This window comes from Trichechus manatus, unplaced genomic scaffold (genome assembly GCF_000243295.1).
Source record: "Trichechus manatus latirostris isolate Lorelei unplaced genomic scaffold, TriManLat1.0 scaffold00076, whole genome shotgun sequence".
Lineage (NCBI taxonomy): Eukaryota > Metazoa > Chordata > Mammalia > Sirenia > Trichechidae > Trichechus > Trichechus manatus.
The window spans coordinates 32,640-54,130 of NW_004444012.1; the positions used below are offsets into that span (position 1 = coordinate 32,640).

General features: G+C 38.4%; 1 protein-coding gene and 1 pseudogene across 1 annotated transcript; both read right to left on the minus strand.

Annotated features, from left to right (window-relative positions):
- LOC101346405 (olfactory receptor 4F15-like) overlaps window positions 1-710 on the minus strand; it is an 8,413-nt pseudogene extending 7,703 nt beyond the window's left edge.
- A 5,814-nt stretch (window positions 711-6,524) lies between these two features.
- On the minus strand, window positions 6,525-7,478 carry LOC101357309 (olfactory receptor 4F3/4F16/4F29-like). The gene has a single exon (XM_004380579.2). It carries the CDS (start codon window positions 7,461-7,463, stop codon window positions 6,525-6,527), a length of 939 nt encoding a protein of 312 aa, XP_004380636.1. The 5' UTR covers window positions 7,464-7,478.
- Window positions 7,479-21,491: the final 14,013 nt, after the last annotated feature.

Genomic DNA, 21,491 nt, shown 5'->3' on the forward strand with positions numbered 1-21,491 from the left:
TGGTGAAGTTACCTCCGAGGTTCACTGTTCAACCTGGGAGTGGACAGCCCCGTAAAACCAAATGAGACTAACAAGGTACAGGAGTCCAGTGACAAGGGCCAGAAAACAGAAATAAACAATAAGACAAAAGAGTCCATAGATATGAGTCCACTATTGATGGTGACCATGAAGTCTAGCTCTTGGGTGCTGTGTAGGGAGTCTGAGGAGCTGGGGAGGTACAGTATAAACTGTCTAATACATTAAAGCCACAAAAAGGCAAACCTACCACAAAAATTAGTTGGACCACTGAATGGATAAGGCCAATCATCCATGAAGTGACAAAAAAAATAGACACATCCGTGGGCTCATGATGGTCAGGTAATGGAGAGGCTTACAAATGGTCAAATATCTGTCAAACTCCATGGCAATGAGCAGCACCAGCTCAGTGCCCCCAACAGCATGTTGTATTCAGCCCCCAAAGGAGATGAGTTTCCTCTTCTGAAAAAGATTACCAATCATCTTGGCTGCTGCAATTGAGCAAAATATCAGGTCAATGATGGAAAGGTTGGCCAGTAGAAAACACATGGGAGAGTGTAAGTAAGGGTCATCAGTCACAGTGACAACTATGAGGAAGTTTCCATAATACTGGACACATAGAAAATAGAAGAAAAGCAAAAAAGAAGCCGCTAGATCTCCCAGAAATTAGACGGTCCCAGGACCACAACCAACATACATCTATCAGTTTATTGTACCGTGGCGGCTTGCATGTTGCTGCAGTACTGGAAGCTTTGCCACCAGTATTTCAAATACCAGCAGGGTCACCAGTGGTGAACAGGTTTCACTAGAGCTTTCAGACTAACATAGACTAGGAAAAAGAACCTGACCATCTACTTCTGAAAAAATTGGCCAGTGAAAACCTTATGAATAGCAGGGGAACATTGTCTGATATAGTGCCAGAAAATGAGATCCACAGGTTGAAAGGCACTCCAAAAACAACTGGGGAAGAGCTGCCTACTTGAAGTAGAGTCAACCTTAATGACATGGATGCTGTCAACCTTTCAGGACCTTTATTTTCTGATGTGGCATAATTCAAAATGAGAAGAAACTTCTGCAAACATCCATTAATAATCAAAAGGTGGAATATACAAAGTATGAATCTAGAAAAATTGGAAGTCGTCAAAAAAGAAATGAAATGCATAAAAATCAATATCCTAGACATTACTGAGCTGAAATGGACAGGTATTGGCCATTTTGAATGGGACAATCAGGTGGTCAACTATGCCAGGAATGACAACTCTAAGAGGAATGGCATCACATACATTGTCAAAAAACATTTCAAGATCTATCCTGAAGTACAATGCTGTCAGTGATATGACAATAGCTGTACGCCTACAAGGAAGACCAGTTAATACCACTATTATTCAAATTTACCCACCAACCACTAAGGCCAAAGATGAAAAAATAGAAGATGTTTACCAACTTCTGCAGTCTCAAATTGATCAAACATGCAGTCAAGATACATTGATAATTACTGGTGATTAGAAGTCAAACATTGGAAACAGTGAAGGATCAGTTGTTGGAAAATATGGCCTTGGTGATAGAAATGACACTAGAGATCTCATGACTGAGTTTTGCAAGACCAATGATTTCTTCATTGCAAATACCTTTTTTCAACAACATAAGTGGCAACTATACACGTGGAGCTCGCCTGATGGAGTACACAGGAATCCAGTCAACTATATCTGTGGAAAGAGACAGTGCAGAAGCTCAATATCATCAGTCAGAACGAGGCCGGGGGTGAGGGCACGAGAAGACAAAGTAAACTATTGTAATTAAATGTCAAAGGACTTGGAGTTAGAAAATCAAAAGGGTAGACAACGTGCAGCATTTCTCAAGTTGAAAGAACTGAAGAAAAATTTCAAGCCTCAAGCTGCAATGTGAAGGACTCTACAGCAAAAATACTGAATGACTCAGGAAGCATCAAAAGAAGATGGAGGAAATACGCAGAGCCACTGCACCAAAAAGAACTGGTCGATGTTCTACTACTTCAGGAGGCAGCATATGATCAAGAACCAGTGGTACTAAAAGAAGAAGTCCAAGCCCTGCACTGTAGGCATTAGTGAAAAACAAGGCTCTAGGATTCACAGAATATCAACTGAGATGTTTCAACAAATGATGCAGCGCTGGAGGTGCTCACTCATCTATGCTAAGAAATTTGGAAGACAGCTGCCTGGCCAACTGACTGGAAGAGATCCATATATGTGCCCATTCCAAAGAAGGTGATCCAACAGAATGCTAAAATTATCTAACAATATTATTAATATTGTGCACAAGTAAAATTATACAGAAAATCATTCAAAAGAGGTTACAGCAGTACATCAAAAGGGAATCGCCAGAAATTCAAGCCGAATTCAGAAGAAGACATGGAAGGAGAGATATCATTGTTTATGTCAGATGAATCTTGGCTGAAAGCAGAGAACACCAGAAAGATGTTTGCCTGTGTTTTATTGACTATGTGAGGCTTTCGACTGTGAGGATCATAATAACGAAATATGGATAACATTACGAAGAATGGGAATATCAGAACACTTAGTTGTGCTCATGAGGAACCTATACGTAGATCAAGAGGCAGTCATCTGAACAGTACAAGGGGGTACTGCGTGTTTGAAAGTCAGGAAAGGTGTGTGTCAGCGTTGTTTCCTTAAACCATACTTATTCAATCTGTACGCTAAGCAAATAATCCGAGAAGTTGGACTATGTACAGAAGAATGCTGCATCAGGACTGGAAAAAGACAACCTAGGATATGTAGATAACACATCCATGCTTGCTGAAAGTGAAGAGGACTCAAAGCACTTACTGATGAAGATCAAAGACTACAGCCTTCGGTAGGGATTGCACCTCAAGACAAAGAAAACAAACATCTACACTACTGGACCAATAAAAAACATCCTGATAAATGGAGAAAATATTGAAACTCTCAAGGACTTCATTTTACCTGCATCCACAATCAACGTCCTTGGAAGCAGCAGTCAAGAAATCAAACCATGTACTGCAGTGGGCAAATCTGCTGCAAAAAACCTCTTTAAAGTGTGAAAAAGCAAAGATGTAACTTTGAAGACTAAGATGCCTTTACCCAAGCCATGGTATATCAATCACCTCATATGCATGCAAAATCTGCACAATGAATAAGGAAGACCGAAAAAGAATTGACGCCTTTGAACTACAATGTTGGAGAAGAATATTGAATATACCAGGGTCTGAGAGAAAACAAATAAATCTGTCTTGGAAGAAGTACGGCAAACATGTGCCTTGGAAGCAAGAATGGCGAAACGTTGTCTCGTGTCCTTTGGACATGTTATCAGGAGGACCAGTCCCTGGAGAACAACATCATGCTTGGTAAATTAGAGGGTCATCGAAAAAGAGGAAGACACTCACCGAGATGGATTGACACAGTGGCTGCCATGATGGGCTCAAACGTAACAAATCTAGTGAGTATGGTGCAGGACCAGGCAGCGGTTCATTCTGCTTTATGTAGGGTTGGTATGAGTCGGAACCGACTTGATGGCGCCTAACAACAACAGGAGCACAAACTCAGACACTAATGGGTGGTTGGCTCCCTTCATTGGCTTATCTGGTAGGTTCACTCTCATGTTAGCTAAAGGAAGAAAATGAGAAAACTCAAAGTAATAGTATTAGATTAATACCCTCTATAAAAAGTAACTAAATTATGAAAGGTGAATATCACTTAAACATTCCACAAAAATCAAAGAACATCCTTCTGGCCACTAATGCTGTAATTAGGTAAGACAGTAAATGAGTTGCCATGTGGCCTTGCTAACACGAGGTACAGTGAATGGTCGAATGAGCTGATAGCGATGGTGCACTTGATAGAAAACCGCAGATGAATGGCATTTGATAGTAAATTGCTGTATCAGTATGATCCATGGTAACCGTCTTCTCGCCCTGGAGAAGTAATAACCAATCACATAGACTAGACAAACAAAGAAGACTATTCTTATGACAAAATGATTTATCTGCTTTTGTAACTTCAGTCAGAATTTATTTTTCTCTATTTTTACAATTCTCAAAATATTATTCATTCTTTACTCTCCAGTTCAAATGGCATCTCATCTGTCAAGCTAGTTACGTCAGTTGAGTCATGATTAATATGGGTGATTGAGACTAAACTAGAAGTAATAGTAGCCAAGAAATATGATTGAGTAGACAAGGTAATAGGATCTTGTTTTGTTTATCAAAGTTAAAAAAGAAGAGTAGACTTATCCGAAGATAAAAAGTCTGGTTCTTGCAGAATGTGGGAGTGGATAGTGAAAGACAAAAATGAATGGATATAGAAAGCTATAGAAGGTTTTCAGGAAGAAAATTCTATCTGCCTTGGCTTAGAACAAACAGTTAACCCACTCGGATGCTAAACGAAACGTTGGCAGTTTGAGTTCACCCAGAGGCACCACAAAATACAGACCTGGTAATCTACTTCCAAAAGACTAACCATTGAAAATCCTGTAGAGTACAGTTCTACTCTAATACACATGGGGTCACCTTGAATCAGAATCGACTGGACAGCAACTGGTTTAGGTTTATAGTAGCTTCAAATAATGAATTTGAAAAGAACTAATGAAATGTGTTAAAATTCAAATTTTGGCAAATTTACACAGCCTAGCTTCGATGGGTTTATTTTATTAAAATCTTAGGAATGCTTTAGTGTCAAAAATCATATTAAAGAAAGACTTGGTTTCGCTCTGTGATAATTTATCTTGGTGTATTTATCCTGCTCTTAATTAGAGGCAATAAAGTTATTCTTTACCTTTTGTGTAATCTTCCTAGTTAGCAGAGACTCTAGAGCTCACAAGAATAGTATTTTGTGCTTTATCTGACTTTATGCACTTTATTATTTAAATACAATAGTTATTACCTATGAAAGAGATAAAATTTCTTCTGCTATGTTTAGTTTAGGTTGTTATTTTGTCACTCAGGTTAATAGGTGGCTCTCGGATACCTATAATACGTTACCATCTCATACAAGTGACCAGTCATTTCTAAAAACTCTTTTGATTTGCCTTCCCAGGATCAGACTCTAAATTCCAAAAAATAATAAAATGGGTAAGGAGATCAGAGAGATTTAGTAGACCATAGTAAATGCGGAGGGGCTGTTCAGTGGAGACAAACAGAACGTTCCATCGTAAGTATGTCCTGCAGGGAATTTATCAGGGAGCTCAAAACTTGCTTGTACCTACTGAGCCCCTCAGTCTTTTAGCTCAACAAATACATTTTCTCTAAGTTAGCAGCTGACTTCTAACTTGCTTATCTCTTTACCCACCATAAACCAAAGAGAAACAAGTTAGAATTTATGCACTTGACCAACAGTACCTTCAATTGAATGGGCGGTGATCAGAGTTTTTAAGAAGTGAGGGAAAGAGAGAAGAAAACTAAAGGAAAAATAAAAAGAAGAGAAAATTTCATAAAGACAAGTATTGTTACGTGAAACTTTGTTCAGGTTGTGTATGTTTGCGAGGAAGGAGATGATATACTATATTCCTTACTGTAGGTCACTGTCACAAAGTGTGAAAGTCACTGCTTTACGTGACTCTCCCCTTCCCACTTAGCCATTCTCCCCGCACTCACACTCCACAGAAGAGGCTTGTTACCAACACACACAAGTCCATTAGAACAAGAAGCCTGCCCACAGACAACGTTATTAACTGTAACAGAGCAATTTAAAAGGGGCAGGAATAAAGGGAGGTTAGACGGGATGAAGGGAAAGGGGAGGAGAAGAAAAGGAGAATGGGAAGAAGGAAATCCGAAAGAAGGGAGGGAAGTAGAAAAGCTTCCTTACTTAGGGTAAGGAATAAGTAAGAGGAAGAGGAGGAAATAGAAGGAAAAGGAAAATGCAATGCGTTTAAGTAGCATGCTGGTGATTGGGGTGGTGGGGGGGAGAAAAACATGGAGTGTTCCTAATTTTCCTTTGTATTCCAAGAACACTTCACACAGTTTGCATCCAGGTGTGTACTCATAGGACTCCTGTGTGTGAGATCTTCAAGGTTCTGCCCTCCTTGCACAGCCCTGGCAGAGACCCTAAGTGAGGGTGGGAGGAGGGAAATCAGCAGACTACAGTTAAAGGATTTAATTCAATCTTGTATTACCAAATTCTCCATTTAGTACTGCCAGGAAATTCTGTCTGTGAGGCAGATTACTGTTTAAAAAAAGAAAGAAAGAGGGAGAGGTCTCCCTGTTCTAAAGGCCTTAAAGAAGCCTGCCCTCTTTTGTATTTCTAGTAATTACTTCTTACAAGTCTCAATCCTTAGGAATTAAGGCACAGGATTATTATATCTTTGGTTCATAAATACTTTGTATGGAACCCCTTCTCTCTTTTCAGAAGTGAATGTCACTCTCTTCTAAGTGAAAGAAGCAAAAGATAACCATTTCAAGATAATCAACCCAATGTAGGGCAAAGAGAAGCTTCTGTCTGAGTTTGACCATCAACAATACAGCTTCAGTAGTCAATGAGGGCTCTTCACAATACAATCACCTAAGACATCTTCCTGTACCTCACTAGCTGTCTGCATACACTCCGCATTGCCACCTTCATTTCTTGATTCCTGAATGTGTAAATGATAGGATTCAGGAAAGGAGTGAGAACTGCATCAAAGATGGCCAGAAACTTATCCAGGTGTGTGGAGGGAGATGGCCACGTATAGAGGAACATCAAAGGACCAAAGGACAAAACCACCACAGTGATATGAGCTGAAAGTGTGGACAGAGCCTTGGATAAACCAGCTGAAGAGTGTTTCTGAACAGCGAGAATGATGACGATATAGGAAATGATCAGTATGAAGAAGGAGCCCACGGAGATGAATCCACTGTTGGCCGTGACCATGAGCTCCAGCTGGTAGGTGTCTGTGCAGGCCAGTCTGATGAGCCCAGGAAGGTCACAGTAAAAGCTGTCTAACACATTGGGGCCACAGAAGGGTAAGTTTACTACAAAAGCCAATTGAACCACAGAGTGGATATGGCCAATCATCCAGGCTGACCCTGAAAAGAAGATGCACATGCGTGGGCTCATGATGGTCAGGTAGTGGAGAGGATTACAAACGGCCACATATCTGTCAAAGGCCATGGCTATGAGCAGCACCATCTCCACAGCACCAATGACGTGGATGAAGAAGATCTGAGCAATGCAGCCACTAAAGGAGATGATTTTCTGCTTTCTGAAAAGGTCGTAAATCATCTTGGGGGTAGTGACAGAAGAAAATCCCAGGTCGATGAAGGAGAGATTAGCCAACAGAAAGTACATAGGGGAGAGTAAATGAGGGTCAGAAGTCACAGCAAGAATAATGAGGGAGTTTCCCGTCATGCTTGCCACATACAACATGGAGGAGAACACAAAGAGAACAAGTTGGATCTCCCAGGAATTGGAGAGTCCCAAGAACACAAACTGTGACACCACAGAGTGGTTTGCTCCATCCATCGGCTTTGCCAGCACTGCTACCTTAAAGAGGAGAACAGAAAGAAATATAAATTATGTAAATTATATTAATGAACTAGAAGTATAAAAGTTAAAAATCAGAAAAGCCTATCTCCAGTGTGGCTGCAACAATGGGGTCAAACATAGTAACAATTGTGAGGATGGTACAGGACCAAGCAGTGTTTCATTCTGTTTTACAGAGGATTGCTATGAGTCAGAACCATCTCAACGGCACCTAACAACAATATCTAAACATTGGCATTACATTCGGCCTAATACTCTCATGGACCCAAAAATTGTGATCACACAGAGTTGGTGGCTACCGTGTGGAGCTGCTCTCTACCACCAAGCTGACTCTGCATTTAATAGCTGTCATGGTTAATCTATCTATTGTTGTTACTTGTCATTGAGTTGAGGCTGACTTGTGGCAACCTTATGTATAACATAAGGCTATAATACCCTAAAACATCTAGGATATAACCCATTGTCATCATGTCGATTCTGACTCATAGTAGATAGAGTAGAACTGCCCCATAAGGTCTCCAAGGAGAAGCTGGTTTGTTCAAACTGGGCACCTTTTGGTTAGTAGTCAAGGTCTTAACCACTGTGCCACCAGAGCTCCAAAACATCTAGGATACATTGTTGTTAGGGATGTCTAGTCAGTTCAGACTCATAGCAACCTTATGTACAACAGAATGAAACACTGCCCTGTCCTGCACCATCATCACAATCCTTGTTGTGCTTGACCATTGTTGCAGCCACTGTGTCAGTCCATCTCATTGAGGATCTTCCTCTGTTTCACTGACACTCAACTTTACAAAGCATGATGTCCTTCTCCAGGGACTGGTCCCTCTTGACATGTCCAAAGTATGTGAGACATAGTCTAGCCATCCTTGCTTCCAAGGAGCATTCTGGCTGTATTTCTTCCAAGACAGATTTCTCTTTTCTTTTGGCAGTCTATGATATATTCAAAATTCTTTGCCAACACCATAATTCAAATAATTCTTCTTCCATCTTCCTTATTCATTGTCCAGCTTTCACATACATATGAGGCAATTGAAAACAGCATGGCTTGGGTCAGGCACACCTTAGTCTTCAAGGTGACGTCTTTGCTTTTCAACACTTTAAAGAGGTTTTTTGCAGCAGATGTAGTACCCAGTTATTTAATGAAACACTAATCTTTTTGTTGCTGTGAAGATATTTTGTAGACGAGGTTAAAGTCTCCCATCAGTTGACTTTGAATAAAGGCATTCACCATCGATCATGTGAGTCGGGTCCTATCCAATCAGTTCAAGGACCTAACAGCAGAAATGTAGGCTTCCCGGAGAAGAATTTCTGCCTCAAGACCATACCATCAAATCCTGCCTGAGTTTCTAGCCTTCAGGGCTGCCCTACAAATGTCAGACTTGCCAACCGCCAGAATCAGGTGAGCTGATTCCTTACAATAAACACCCAAACATGTTAAGTAACTGGACAAGGACCATAAATTTATTTAATGCTAGAGCTAGTATTAGGATCCAGGTCCAGAGGCTCCCAAATTAGTAAACCCATTACTGTCCAGTCGATTCTGAGTTGTGGCAATCCCATGAGTTACAGAACAGAACTACACCATAGGATTTTCTTGGCAGTGAACTTTATGGAAGCAGATCACCCGGCCTTTCTTCTGTGGTGGCAGTGGGTCGGTTTGAACCACCAACTTTTAGGTTAGCAGTCAAATACAAACCACTTGCACCACCCAGGGACCTGTACAAGATCAGTACTCTTCCCACTTTCCTCCTTTCGTTCCTTTACCTATTAGACCTTGAAGATTCAGTCTAAACAAAAACATGTGGCAGGGTGATGATAGACATTGGTCAAGAAAGATGAGCCACTTTTATAGCTAATGATGTCATATATTGACATACCAATGCCTGCAGCTCAGCCTCCATGATTAACTGTCCCTGACTACTGTCTGTCAATTAATAAATGTACCTCAGCATTCCTGAGAAACTTGGCACTTTGCTGAAATATTTGGTTTTACACTAATTATTTGGGTGAATACTCCCTTTTGGAGAAAATGGGCTTCTGAACAGACTCCTACCAGAAAAAGGTCAGTTGGATCTGCTCCACTCAACCTTCATTTCTTCAGAGGGAACTGAAATCTCTAAAGAAGTACCAGCTAAGCACATGGAAGTCTCCTCAATGGGACCTGTATTCAAGTTTCACCTCCTTCAGGAACTCACTCTTAACTACTCCACCCAAGTTGTTTTCTGTTTCTAATATTTAATTTTTAACCCAAATGAATCATAAAACTATTCCATCTATCGTATTTCTTTATAACCTCGAGAGTGCCAGGAAGAGTGCTGGATACATAATAGGCCCTCAGTAAACAGCCTGAGTCTACCTCTTGAACCGCAGTATACTGATCTTACCATCAATCTCAGTGTGGATGCAGAGACTCTAGACTCATCTGGTGTTTGACTAAAGATATGTGCTTGTGTCATTCTTTGAATTCATCTCCATGTTCACACTTACAACATCTTCTAGCAATTATTTTTACTATTTTCAAAGAAAGCTCCATGGTACAATGAAATGAATATACATTTCAGTATCTGAAAAACCATGTATCATATCCTGCACCAAATACTTGTGGTGTTTGGTAACGTGCATTTCATCTGTGAGTCCTTTTTCCCATCTGTAAAATGGAAATGATTAATGTCTTACAGATCTATTATGACCATGTGAAAGAATGTATGTCATCAAAACCAGTTAATTTTTCCACTAAAATGCATTGCTAATGGAATTAACCTAGCAGTCCACAGTAAAGGGATAGATAAATAAGTTATCATACATTAATGCAATCAAATGAATTATTTGGAAAGTATTATGAGTGAGCCTGATTTACATTTCTCATGATGAATAAATCTCAAAAATATAATATTGAAAGAAAAATATCAAATCATAAAATAACACTTACATTGTAATTTTTATGAATTTTTAAAACAATCAAGAGTTATTATATATTCTTTATAAATACATACATATGTAGAAAACATATGCAAAGTTGAGCAGGAATGATACCCAACAACTTCAGAATAGTGACTTTCTTTGGAGAGCTAGAGTGGGGAATTTGACAGGAAGAGTGATTTCAATTATATTTGTAATAATTTACTACAAAATATTTATTTAAAGTTCTGCTTAAAACTAAAGACAAATATTCACGTGTTAAATCTGGAAGTAAAGCGCACAATATCAATCATATTCTTTTGGTACTTTCTAAAATCATTAAATCACTGATATATGTCACAATGCTTTATTTAATTCAATGCACGTGCCATGTACCTGCTCCTTTCTCTTCTCACTGTCCCCTCTCTCATCAGCCCTCATCAGGGTGACTGCAAAGCCTCATCAGGATTCTCTCCTTCTTTTTTCTGTTCCAACAAATATCTATGACATGCAAACAGGTCTGAGATAGTGTTAATAGTTTAACTCTCCTTTTTACCCCCACATGACTACAAGCTTCAAACAGAGCATTCAAATCCACTTGGAATCTGGTTCTCTCTGAACTAATTTCCAACATTTTTCCTCCTCCATTTCTCGCACCACAGGACCCAGAAAAACCTGTTTATTACCTGACAATGCTGCACACTACACGGGCCTCCATGCTTCTGAACGTACTAGTCCTTCTTCCCCAGCTCCCCTTCTACCACGTCCACCTGCTACTCTTCTCTCTCTAGAAGAGAACTGAAATCCATTCTTCAAGACAGAGTTAAAGTACACGCTATAATGTTTAGATTTCCCTTCCCTACTTCCACTTCCCTCCATAAGAAGAATCCATACCTTCCTCTTCTATGTTCCTAGTCATAGTACTTTATTCATGCCCAATGCAGTACTTATCATATATCATTATTGTTAGTTTTATATATATATATGGCTTCAGGGAAGGAACTGCGTATTATCCTTCTTTATAAACTCAGCTGCTAACACAATGCTAAGAACAAAAAACGTGGCGGAGGGGGACACGGCAAAAATGTTACATTCATCAAAAACTGGTTAAAGGATTCAACCGTGTGGAAATTATGACCCAGACATAATAAAGATAGCCTCCAAGATATAAAAATCAGTTTCCTATTGAAATAGTGATAGAACCAAACTCAACCCATTGCCCCCAAGCAGATTCCAACTCATAGTGACCCTACAGGACAGAGTAGAATTTCCCCACAAGGTTCCCAGGCTGTAAATCTTTAAGGAAGTAGACTGCCACATATTTTCCTGAAGAGCAGCTGGTGGGTTCAAACTGGCAATCTTTCAGTTAGCAGCCAAGCACTTAACCACTGCACCACCAGCGTCCTTAAAATAGTGATAAAACCCCATTGCTGTCAAATCGATTTCAACTCATAACTATCCTATAGGACAGTGTAGAACTACCCCATAGGGTTTCCCAGGAGCAGCTGGTGGATTCGAGCTGCTGATCTTTTTGTAAGCATCTGTAGTTCTCAGCCACCAGGCAACCAAGGCTCCCTCTAAAATAGTGATAGGTTTACCAAATAATGTATTTATAATATCACAGTTCAACAAAAATAGGAGAAGATGTAACTGAAGACGCCTGAAATTATGAAACTCTGCCTGATGAATGAAGAAACTGGGCAGAGGTGCAAAAAGAAAAAAATAGAAATAGGGGATTGTGAAAGACAAGAAGAATTTGAGAGAAAGAAAAAGAGCGATTCAAATGAAAAACTGAAAAGAAAGAAGAAATGAAAAAAATATGTGTATAATGACAAAGAGAAAGACAATCTTTATTTTAAATTAAATAAGAGGTTGTTTAGGAGCTCTGGTGGCAAGGTGGTTAACTGCTCGGCTGCTAAGGGGTCAAACCCACCAGCCTTATCTCAAGAGAAAGATGTTGCAGTCTTTTGTGGCAATCTTTCCAAAGATTACAGCCTTGGAAATCATATGGGGCAGCTCTACTCTATCCTACAGGGTCACTCTGCGTGGGAATCAACTCCACGACAACAGTTTTTTTGGAAGAAGTTGTTGTTGTGTTTAGCCACCTGGAGTCGGCTCCAACTCATAGCGACCCCCATGTGCAACATAATGAAGTGTTGCCCCATCTTGCACCATCTTCAAGATCATTGTCATGTTTGAGTCCATTGTTGCAGCCATTGTGTAGTGCTTTCCAACCTAGGGGACTCACCTTCTGTATATCAGACAATATTTTGTGGTGATCTGCAGGGTTTTTATTGGATGATATTCAGAAGAAGTTATCAGGCCTTTCTTCTTAGTCTTTCTTAGTCTGAAAGCTCCACTGAAACCTATCCACCACAGGTGACCCTGCTGGTATTTGAAATACTGGTGGCATAGCTTCCAGCATCATAGAAACACACATGACATCACAGTACAACAAACTGACGAATGGTGGAGAAGTTATTTAGGAGGTAAAATTTGCATTACTTTCTAGATCCACTCTTTAGAAATTCTATAACTATAAATCAATTATAGTACTATGTCTGCAGGTGTCTTTTAAGTGCGAACGCTCTTGGCAGAAGTTTCCGTAAGGCTTTATCAGTTATATTCTCCTGGCTGTAAGTTTATTTGCCTTTTGCGTCCCCTGTGTCCATGCCCGAAATAGGAACTGGAAGTTTGAGAAAAGTGAATCTAAAGAGAAAGTAGATACAAATATGGAATGTTTTAGGCCCACACTGAGTATTCTTTATTGTCGTTGTTGGGTGGCATTAAGTCAATTTTCGACACATAGTGACCCCTCCTAACAGAGTGGAGTCATAGGGTTTTCTAGGCTGTAATCTTTATGGGAGCAGATCATAAGGTCTTTTTTCCATGGAGTCACTGGGTGGGTTTAAACCACCAACCTTTGGGGTAGAAGCCTAGTGCTTAACTGTGGTGACACCAGGGCTCCTCGAGTACTCTTTAAACAAAAGACAAAACCCACTGCCGTCGAGTCAGTTTGAACTCATAGAAACTCCATAAGACAGAGAATTGCCCCATAGGGTTTCGAAGGAGCGGCTGGTGGTTTCAAACTGCCGCCTTTTGGTGAGCAGCTGAGCTCTTAACCACTGTACCACCAAGGCTCCTGAGTATTTTTTAGTTACCAAAAAATGGATACTGGAAAAAGAAAGTAGGCCAATTCAACAATAGTTTTTGTCATAGCTATACTAAAAAGAAGAGAAATATACAACCAAGTATCAGAGAACAGCGAAACTCGCAAACCTTATGTCATCAAAGATTTAAATACACTTGACACAGAGACAGTGTGCTCAAGGCTGAGCAATAGTCACAGAGGGGTTTCTACGTGGAGACCAGGACATGATGTTTATCTACCCGGAAGTTATCAAATATCCACAGGGAAAAACTCCTGGCTGATTATATTCTGAAAAAACCATCTCATAGATTGGCTGTGCCCAAAAAAGAAAGTTTGGAATAGTTTTTCTTAAACAATGTAATTATGCCCGTCATTTGTTAAACTAATTAAATATCCATGATGTATAAGTCAAGGTCTAGTTCACTAGTGTTTAATCCATTTTCTTGATCCATGTAGTATTGATCAATCCTTTGAAAGACTTCCACACATTTATTCCTTTATAGATGAAAGAAATACTGGTAATTGAGGGTCCAAGTAATAGGATCTTCAAGCAATCAGCTCGTAGGTTGAACACGGTATTAAATCTAAACCATCCACTTCATAGAAATTTCTTCCTCAGTCTAAGAAGATGGAGAATTTGGCACCTCCCTGAGCTCATAATTCCTGCATTTTATCTTTCAAATTGTCACAAAATCTTCTTTATATCCCAGTAAAATCTTGTCTCCTCTAATTTAAGACCACCTCTTCTTTTATTTTTTATAACAGTATGTAATATAAATAATTTCCAATACCACTTTCGACTTTTTATGTGCATAAACTCAACAAACTAAGGCACCCCTTAGCATTCTTTTCACAGGAATCAACAAACTAAATACCTTTTATATTTCCTCTTACGATCTTTTTCTCATCCACCTACCTAGGTCAAAAAAAAAAATTCACATTCCTCAAACTTCTTTAAACCTTTCTACATTCCACTTATACTTTAGAGACAAAATTAATACAAAAACCTTCAAAGTCTAAAGCATCTTAGAGAGCAGGGGAACTAATTTGATCTCCTGGAAGTTTTGTTTTGTCTTTACTTTTCAACATCTTATATCAAAATGACATTACACTAGAATTTATATATGTATTTCAGATTTTTTTAATCTCCAGGTCTTATTATTCTATTTAGGTGTCTACAAAATGCTTCTCCATCATACCCACTTGATAAGTTTCTAACAAATCTGCTTCCCTTTTCACAGAAGATGATCAGTTTACGCCTCATCTCGTTTGGAGATATCTTGAAAAGCCAACAGAGAGAAAACATACAATAACCCTTGTTTTTCTTTTTTTTTTTTTCTTTTCGTGTGTCATCAACGTATCTTGTCTGTTTATCAAGTGGCAGAGTGAGAATCAATCATATACTCATGACCAGTAATAGTAATTAATCATAGCCTGTACTGAATTCAAAACATCACAAAGCCATTTGACATTTTCTAATGTCTTTCACATTACTGTAGATACAGTATTGTTTTAGTTAAAAGTCAAAGTCAGTTAACATTTTCCAGTATGACAATACCTTTTTTCACAATTATTCTCCTATACTATGCAATTCCTCAACCCAGAGGCTGTCTGCTCTGCTTCAGGGTAACACTCAAGCCCTTTAGATGATTCACGTCCATAGCTATTCCAATAACAGAAGCATGAACGACACTACAGTTACTCTTCCTATTGTTAAATGTATTTCCATTCTTCCATTTTACCTGTATAAAGAGTAGAACATCTTCATGGAGTATGAGGTTTGCCTGTGTTCTCTCACACAAAATGTCACAAAAAAATCTTGCAATTGAAAGAAATGAAGCTAATTAACAGCTCCACAGGACAGTGACCAAGGGATACTGCAAAGACATTTGTTTAGAAGAAGCTCAAGGGTCGAGAGACTTTGCCCCTAGAGACCTGTTTGGTTTGATCAAAACAACCAAAGGTTCTAAAAACTCATAAAAAGGCACTAACGAGAGAGGAAGAGGAAAATGAGAGTGGAATAGTTTCTGTTTAATAACTTAGTGCCATTTTGTTGGCCATTTTACAAATATTGGGAGTATTATTTGAAAATAAATATACAAAACTAAAATAATTTTATTGTACTTATACTGATCATCTCTAGAAGCCAAAATGCTTAACTTTTGTGTAGTAAAACAGTAGGAAAATGTACACAAATATGTAATTTTTAAACCATCATTTATTGAGTAATTATGGTTGTACACAAAGATGAAGATTTATACAAGTTCACTCCAGTGAATAGATCTTAAACTGAAACTACTGAAGTATTAACCAATTGATGATCAATTTTAAGTATGTTCTATCCAAACACCCAAATTCTCTAAAGCCACTATAAAGCATTTTCAGAATGTTTATAACTAAAACATACTGTTGAGTTGTGTAGTATGTTTCTGACCTTATAAATACATACGAATCAAAAATGAATAAACTTTCTTTTTATATATTTATTTATTATTATACTTTAGATGAAGGTTTACAGAACAAACTAGTTTCTACTTAAACAGTACACATATTGTTTTATGACATTGGTTAACAACACCACGACATGTCAACACTCTCCATTCTCCACCGTGGGTTCCCTATTACCAGCTTTCCTGTCGCCTCCTGCCTTCTAGTCCTTTCCCCTGGGCTGTTGTGTCCCTTTAGTCTCCTTTTGTTTTATGGGTCTGTCCAATCTTTGGCTGAAGGGTGAACTGCAGGAGTTATTTCATTACTGAGCTAAAACGGTATCCAGGGACCATACTTTCGGGGTTTCTCCAGTCTCTGTCAGGCCAGTAAGTGTTCTTTTTTGTGAGTTACAATTTTCTTCTACATTTTTCTCCAGCTCTGTCTGGGACCCTCTATTGTGATCCCTGTCAGAGCAGTCAGTGGAGGTAGCCAGGCGTCATCTCCTTGTACTGGATTCAGTCTGGTGGAGGCCGTGGTAGCTGTGGTCCATTAGTCCTTTGGACTAATCTTTTCCTTCTGTCTTTAGTTTTCTTCATTCTCCCTTGCTCCCAAAGGGGTGAGACCAGTGGAGTAACTTAGATGGCCGTTCACAGGCTTGTAAGACCCCAGATGCTTCTCACCAAAGTAGGATGTAGAATGTTTTCTTTATAAACTATGTTATGCCAGTTGAGTTAGATGTTCCCCCAGACCATGGTCCCCACAGCCCTCAACCCAGTAATTCAGCCCCTCAAGGAATCTGGATGTGTCTATGGAGCTTCCATGACCTAGCCTTGTACAAGTTGTGCTGGCTTGCCCGGTATTGTGTACTGTCTTACCCTTCACCAAAGTCACCGCTTATCTATGGTCTATGTAGTGTTTTTCTATTCCAACCCTGCCCTCCATTGTAACCATCAAAGATTATTTTTTTTGTGTGGGTAAAACTTTTCATTAGTTTTTACAGTAGTGATCTCATACAATATTTGTCCTTTTGTGATTGACTTATTTCACTCAGCATAATGCCCTCCAGATTCATCCATGTTATGAGATGCTTCGCAGACTCATCATTGTTCTTTATCATTGCGTAATACTCCACTGTGTGTATGCACGATAGTTTGTTTATCCATTCATCTGTTGATGGGCATCTAGGCTGTTTCCATCTTTTTGCTATTGTGGGCAAAGCTGCAATGAACATGGTTGTGCGTATGTCTACTCGTGTGACAACTTTAATTTCTCTAAGATATGTTCCTAGAAGTGGGATTGCTGGGACATATGGTATTTCTATTTCTAGCTTTCTAAGGAAGAGCCATATTGTTTTCCAAAATGGTTGTACCATTTTGCATTCCCACCAGCAGTGCATAAGAGTTCCAATTTCCCTGCAGCCTCTCCAACATTTGTTATTTCCAGTTTTTTTGATTTGTGCCAGTAATGCCAGGGTGAGATGGTATCTCTTTGTAGTTTTGATTTGCATTTCCCTAATGGCTAGTGATCCCGAGCATTTCCTCATGTGTCTGTTAGCCGCTTGAATGTCTTCTTTGGTGAAGTGTCTGTTCATTTCCTTTGCCCATTTTTAAATTGGATTATTTGTCTTTTTGTTGTAGAGGTGTTGGGTTTCCCTGTAGATTTTAGACATTGGACCTTTGTCAGATTTGTAATGGCCAAAAATTTTTCCCCAGTCTGTAGGTTCTCTTTTCACTTTTTCAGTGAAATTTTTGATGAGCGTAAGTGTTTAATTTTTAGAAGATCCCAGTTATCTAGCTTATATTCTGGAGTTTGTGCATTGTTGGTTATGGCTTGTATCTTGTTAGTGCAGTGTATTAGAGCCTCTAGTGTTGATCCTATCTTTTCTTCTGTGAACTTTGTAGTTTTGGGCTTTACATTTTGGTCTTTGAACCATCTTGAATTACTTTGTGTGTGTGGTGTGAGGAATGGGTCCTGTTTCATTTTTTGCAGATGGACATCCAGATTTGCCAGCACCATTTGTTAAAAAGACTGTCTTTTCCCCATTTGATGGACTTTGAGCCCTTGTTGAAGATCAGGTGATGGTAAGTGGATGGATTTACATCTGGGTTCCCAATACTGTTCCATTTGTCAATGTACCTGTCATTGTACTAGTTCCAGGCTGCTTCAACTACCATAGCTGTATAATAGCTCCTGAGGTCAGGTAGTGCAAGACTTCCTACTTTATTCTTCTTCAATAGTGCTTTACATATCTGGGGCTTCTTCCCAGTCATATAAAGTTAATCATTAGTTTTTCCAACTCTTCAAAGAATGTTGCTGGTATCTGGATGGGAATTGCATTGTATTTGTAAATTGTTTTGGGTAGAATTGTCATTTTCAAAATGTTGAGTCTACCTATCCATGAGCCTGGTATATTTTTCATTTATGATGATCTCTTTTGGTTTCTTACAGTAGTGTTTGTAGTTTTCTTTGTATAGGTCTTTTACATCCCTGGTTAGATTTATTCCTAAGTATTTTATTTTTTTAGGGGATATTATAAATGGTATTGTTTTCCTGATTTCCTTTTCATCTTTCTCTTTATTGGTGTATAGGAATCCAACTGATTTTTGTATGTTTATCTTGTATCCTGCTACTCTGCTGAATCTTTCTATTCGTTCCAGTAGTTTTCTCATGGAGTCTTTTGGGTTTTCTATGTATAGTAACATCTCATCTGCAAATAGGGACTGTTTAACTTCTTCATTACAAATTTTGATGCCCTTTAGTTCTTTTTCTTGCCTTATTGCTCTAGCTAGGACATCCAGCAGTATGTTAAATAGGAATGGTGATAAAGGGCATCCTTGTCTTGTTCCTGGTCTCAGAGGAAATGTTTTCAGCCTCTCTCCATTGAGAATGATGTAGGCCATTGATTTTGCATAGATGCAGTTTATTATGTTGAGAAAATTCCCTTCTGTACCTATTTTATTGAGAGCTTTTATCAGGAATGGGTGTTAGACTTTGTCGAATGAGATGATCATGTAATTCTTTTCTTTCTTTTTATTTTCATGATGGATTCTGTTGATTGATTTTCTAATGCTAAACCATCCTTGCGTACCTGGTATGAATCCTACTTGGTCGTGGTGTGTTAGTTTCTTGATATGATGCTGAATTCTATTGGCTAGAATTTTGTGGAGAATTTTTGCATCTATATTAATCAGAGATATTGATCTGTAATTTTCTTTTTTTGTGATGTCTTATCTTGGTTTTGGTATCAGGGTTATGCTGGCTTCATACAATGAATTCTATGTTCTGAAATAGTTTGAGTAGTACTGGTGTAAGCTCTTCTCTGAATGTTTGCTAGAATCCTCCAGTGAAGCCATCTGGGCCAAGTTTTTTTGTTGTTGTTGTTGCAAGTTTTCTATTACCTTTTCAATCTCTTCTCTTGTTATGGGTCTGTTCAGATTTTCAACATCATTTTGTGTTAGTTTGGATAGGTAGTGTGTTTCTAGAAATTTGTCCATTTCCTATAGGTTTTCTGATTTGTTGGAGTACAGTTTTTCATAATACTTTTTATGATTCTTTTTGTTTCAGGTGGGTCTGTTGTAATGTCCCCCATTTCATTTCTTACTTGGGTTATTTGTGTCCTCTCCTGTTTTTCTTTTGTCAGTCTGGCCATTGTTTTGTTGATTTTGTTTATCCCTTCAAAGAACCAAATTTTGGTTTTGTTCGTTCTTTCTAATTTTTTTTCTATTCTCTATTTCATTTTTTTCTGCTCTTATCTTTATTACTTCCTTTCTTCTGGTGGCTGTGGGCTTTTTTTGCTGTTCTCTTTCTACTTAAATTGTATATCTAATGTTTTGATTTTGTCCCTTTCTTCTTTTTTGATTTGTGCATATATTGCTATAAATTGACCTCTGAGGACTGCCTTTGCTGTGTCCCAAAGGTTTTGGTATAATGTGTTTTCATTCTTGTTTGATTCTAGTAATTTTTTGATTCCATCTCTGATTTCTTCTATTACCCAGTCGTTTGCAAGCAGGGCGTTGTTCAGTTTCCACATATTTCTTTTTCCTTGTTCTTCCCATTGTTAATTTCTACCTTGATGGTGTTGTGATCAGAGAAGACACTTTGAATTATCTCAGTGTTTTGGATTTTGTTGAGGGGTGCTCTGTGGCCTAAGATGTGGTCTGTTCTGGAGAACATTCCATGTGCATTGGAATGAATGTGTACTTTGCAGCTGTTGGGTGGCATGTTCTATATATGTCTGTGAGGTCAAGTTCACTGATTGTGCCCTTTAGGTCTTTCACAACTTTGTAGTTTCTTTCTAGATGTTCTGTCCTTTACTGAAAGTGGTGTGTTGAAGTCTTCTACTATTATTGTGGAACTGTAATTTCTCTTTTCAGTGCTGTTAGAGTTTGTTTTATGTATTTTGGAGCCCTGTCATTGGGTGCATAGATATTTATTATGGTTCTTTCTTCATGATGGAACACCCCTTTAATCATTATATAGTAGTGCCCTCCTTTGTCTTTTATGGTAGATTTTGTTTTAAAGTCTATTTTATCTGAGATTATTATTGCCACTCCTGCTCTTTTTCGGTAGTTGTTTGCTTGATATATTTTTTTCCATTCTTTGATTTTTAATAAATTTATGTCTTTGTTTCTATGGTGTGTCCCTTGTAGACAACATATTGATGGATCCTATTTGTTTATCCATTCTGTCACTGTCTGTATCTTTATGCGTACATTAGGCAATTTTACATTCAATGTAATTATTGATACATGTGAGTTTATTGCTGTCATTTCCTAGTTTTTTTTTTTTTTTTTCTTTGTGGTGCTGACATTTTCTTTGTTCCTCTTACTCTCCTGTGCTGAATTCCTTTTGTTTGTGGATTTTTTGTTCATTCCTTTTGTTTTTGTAGGTTTTGATTTGTTTTTACTGAGATTTTATACTTTTCTTTTTTAATTTTGTTGAGTAGGTTTGTTAACTTTCTCTGTGCTTACCTTGAAATTTTCCCGTATCTTTCTAGGTTTGAACCAGTCTATTATTACTTGGTATCACCTTGCCTTCCACTCCATTAGAAAGTTCTATACCTACACCATTTATTCCCTCTTTCTTCTGATGTTGTTGTCATTTACAGATTAACCTCTCTGCTTCCTTGTTGTAATTCTTTTGGTTTTGAATAGTTCTTGAGAGATCATTTCCTAGGTTGGTATCTGGCTGATACAATCTTACATCCTAGATTCAGGCTGTGGTCTGATGTTGTTTGTTCTCAGACTGAAAGACTCCCTTTACATAATTCTTGTAAGTTTGGTTTGGTTTTTATCTATTCCCGTATTTTCTGTTTATCTGGCAATGTCTTAATTTCATCATCATATTTGAATGAGAGTTTTGCAGGATATATTATTCTTGGTTAGCAACATTTTTCTTTCAAAGTTTTATATATTTCATCCCACTGCCTTCTTGCTTGCATGGTTTCTGCCAACTAATCCAAGCTTAGTCTTATTGTTTCTCCTCTGTATGTGACTTTTCATTTTTCTTGAGCTGCTCTCAGGATTCTT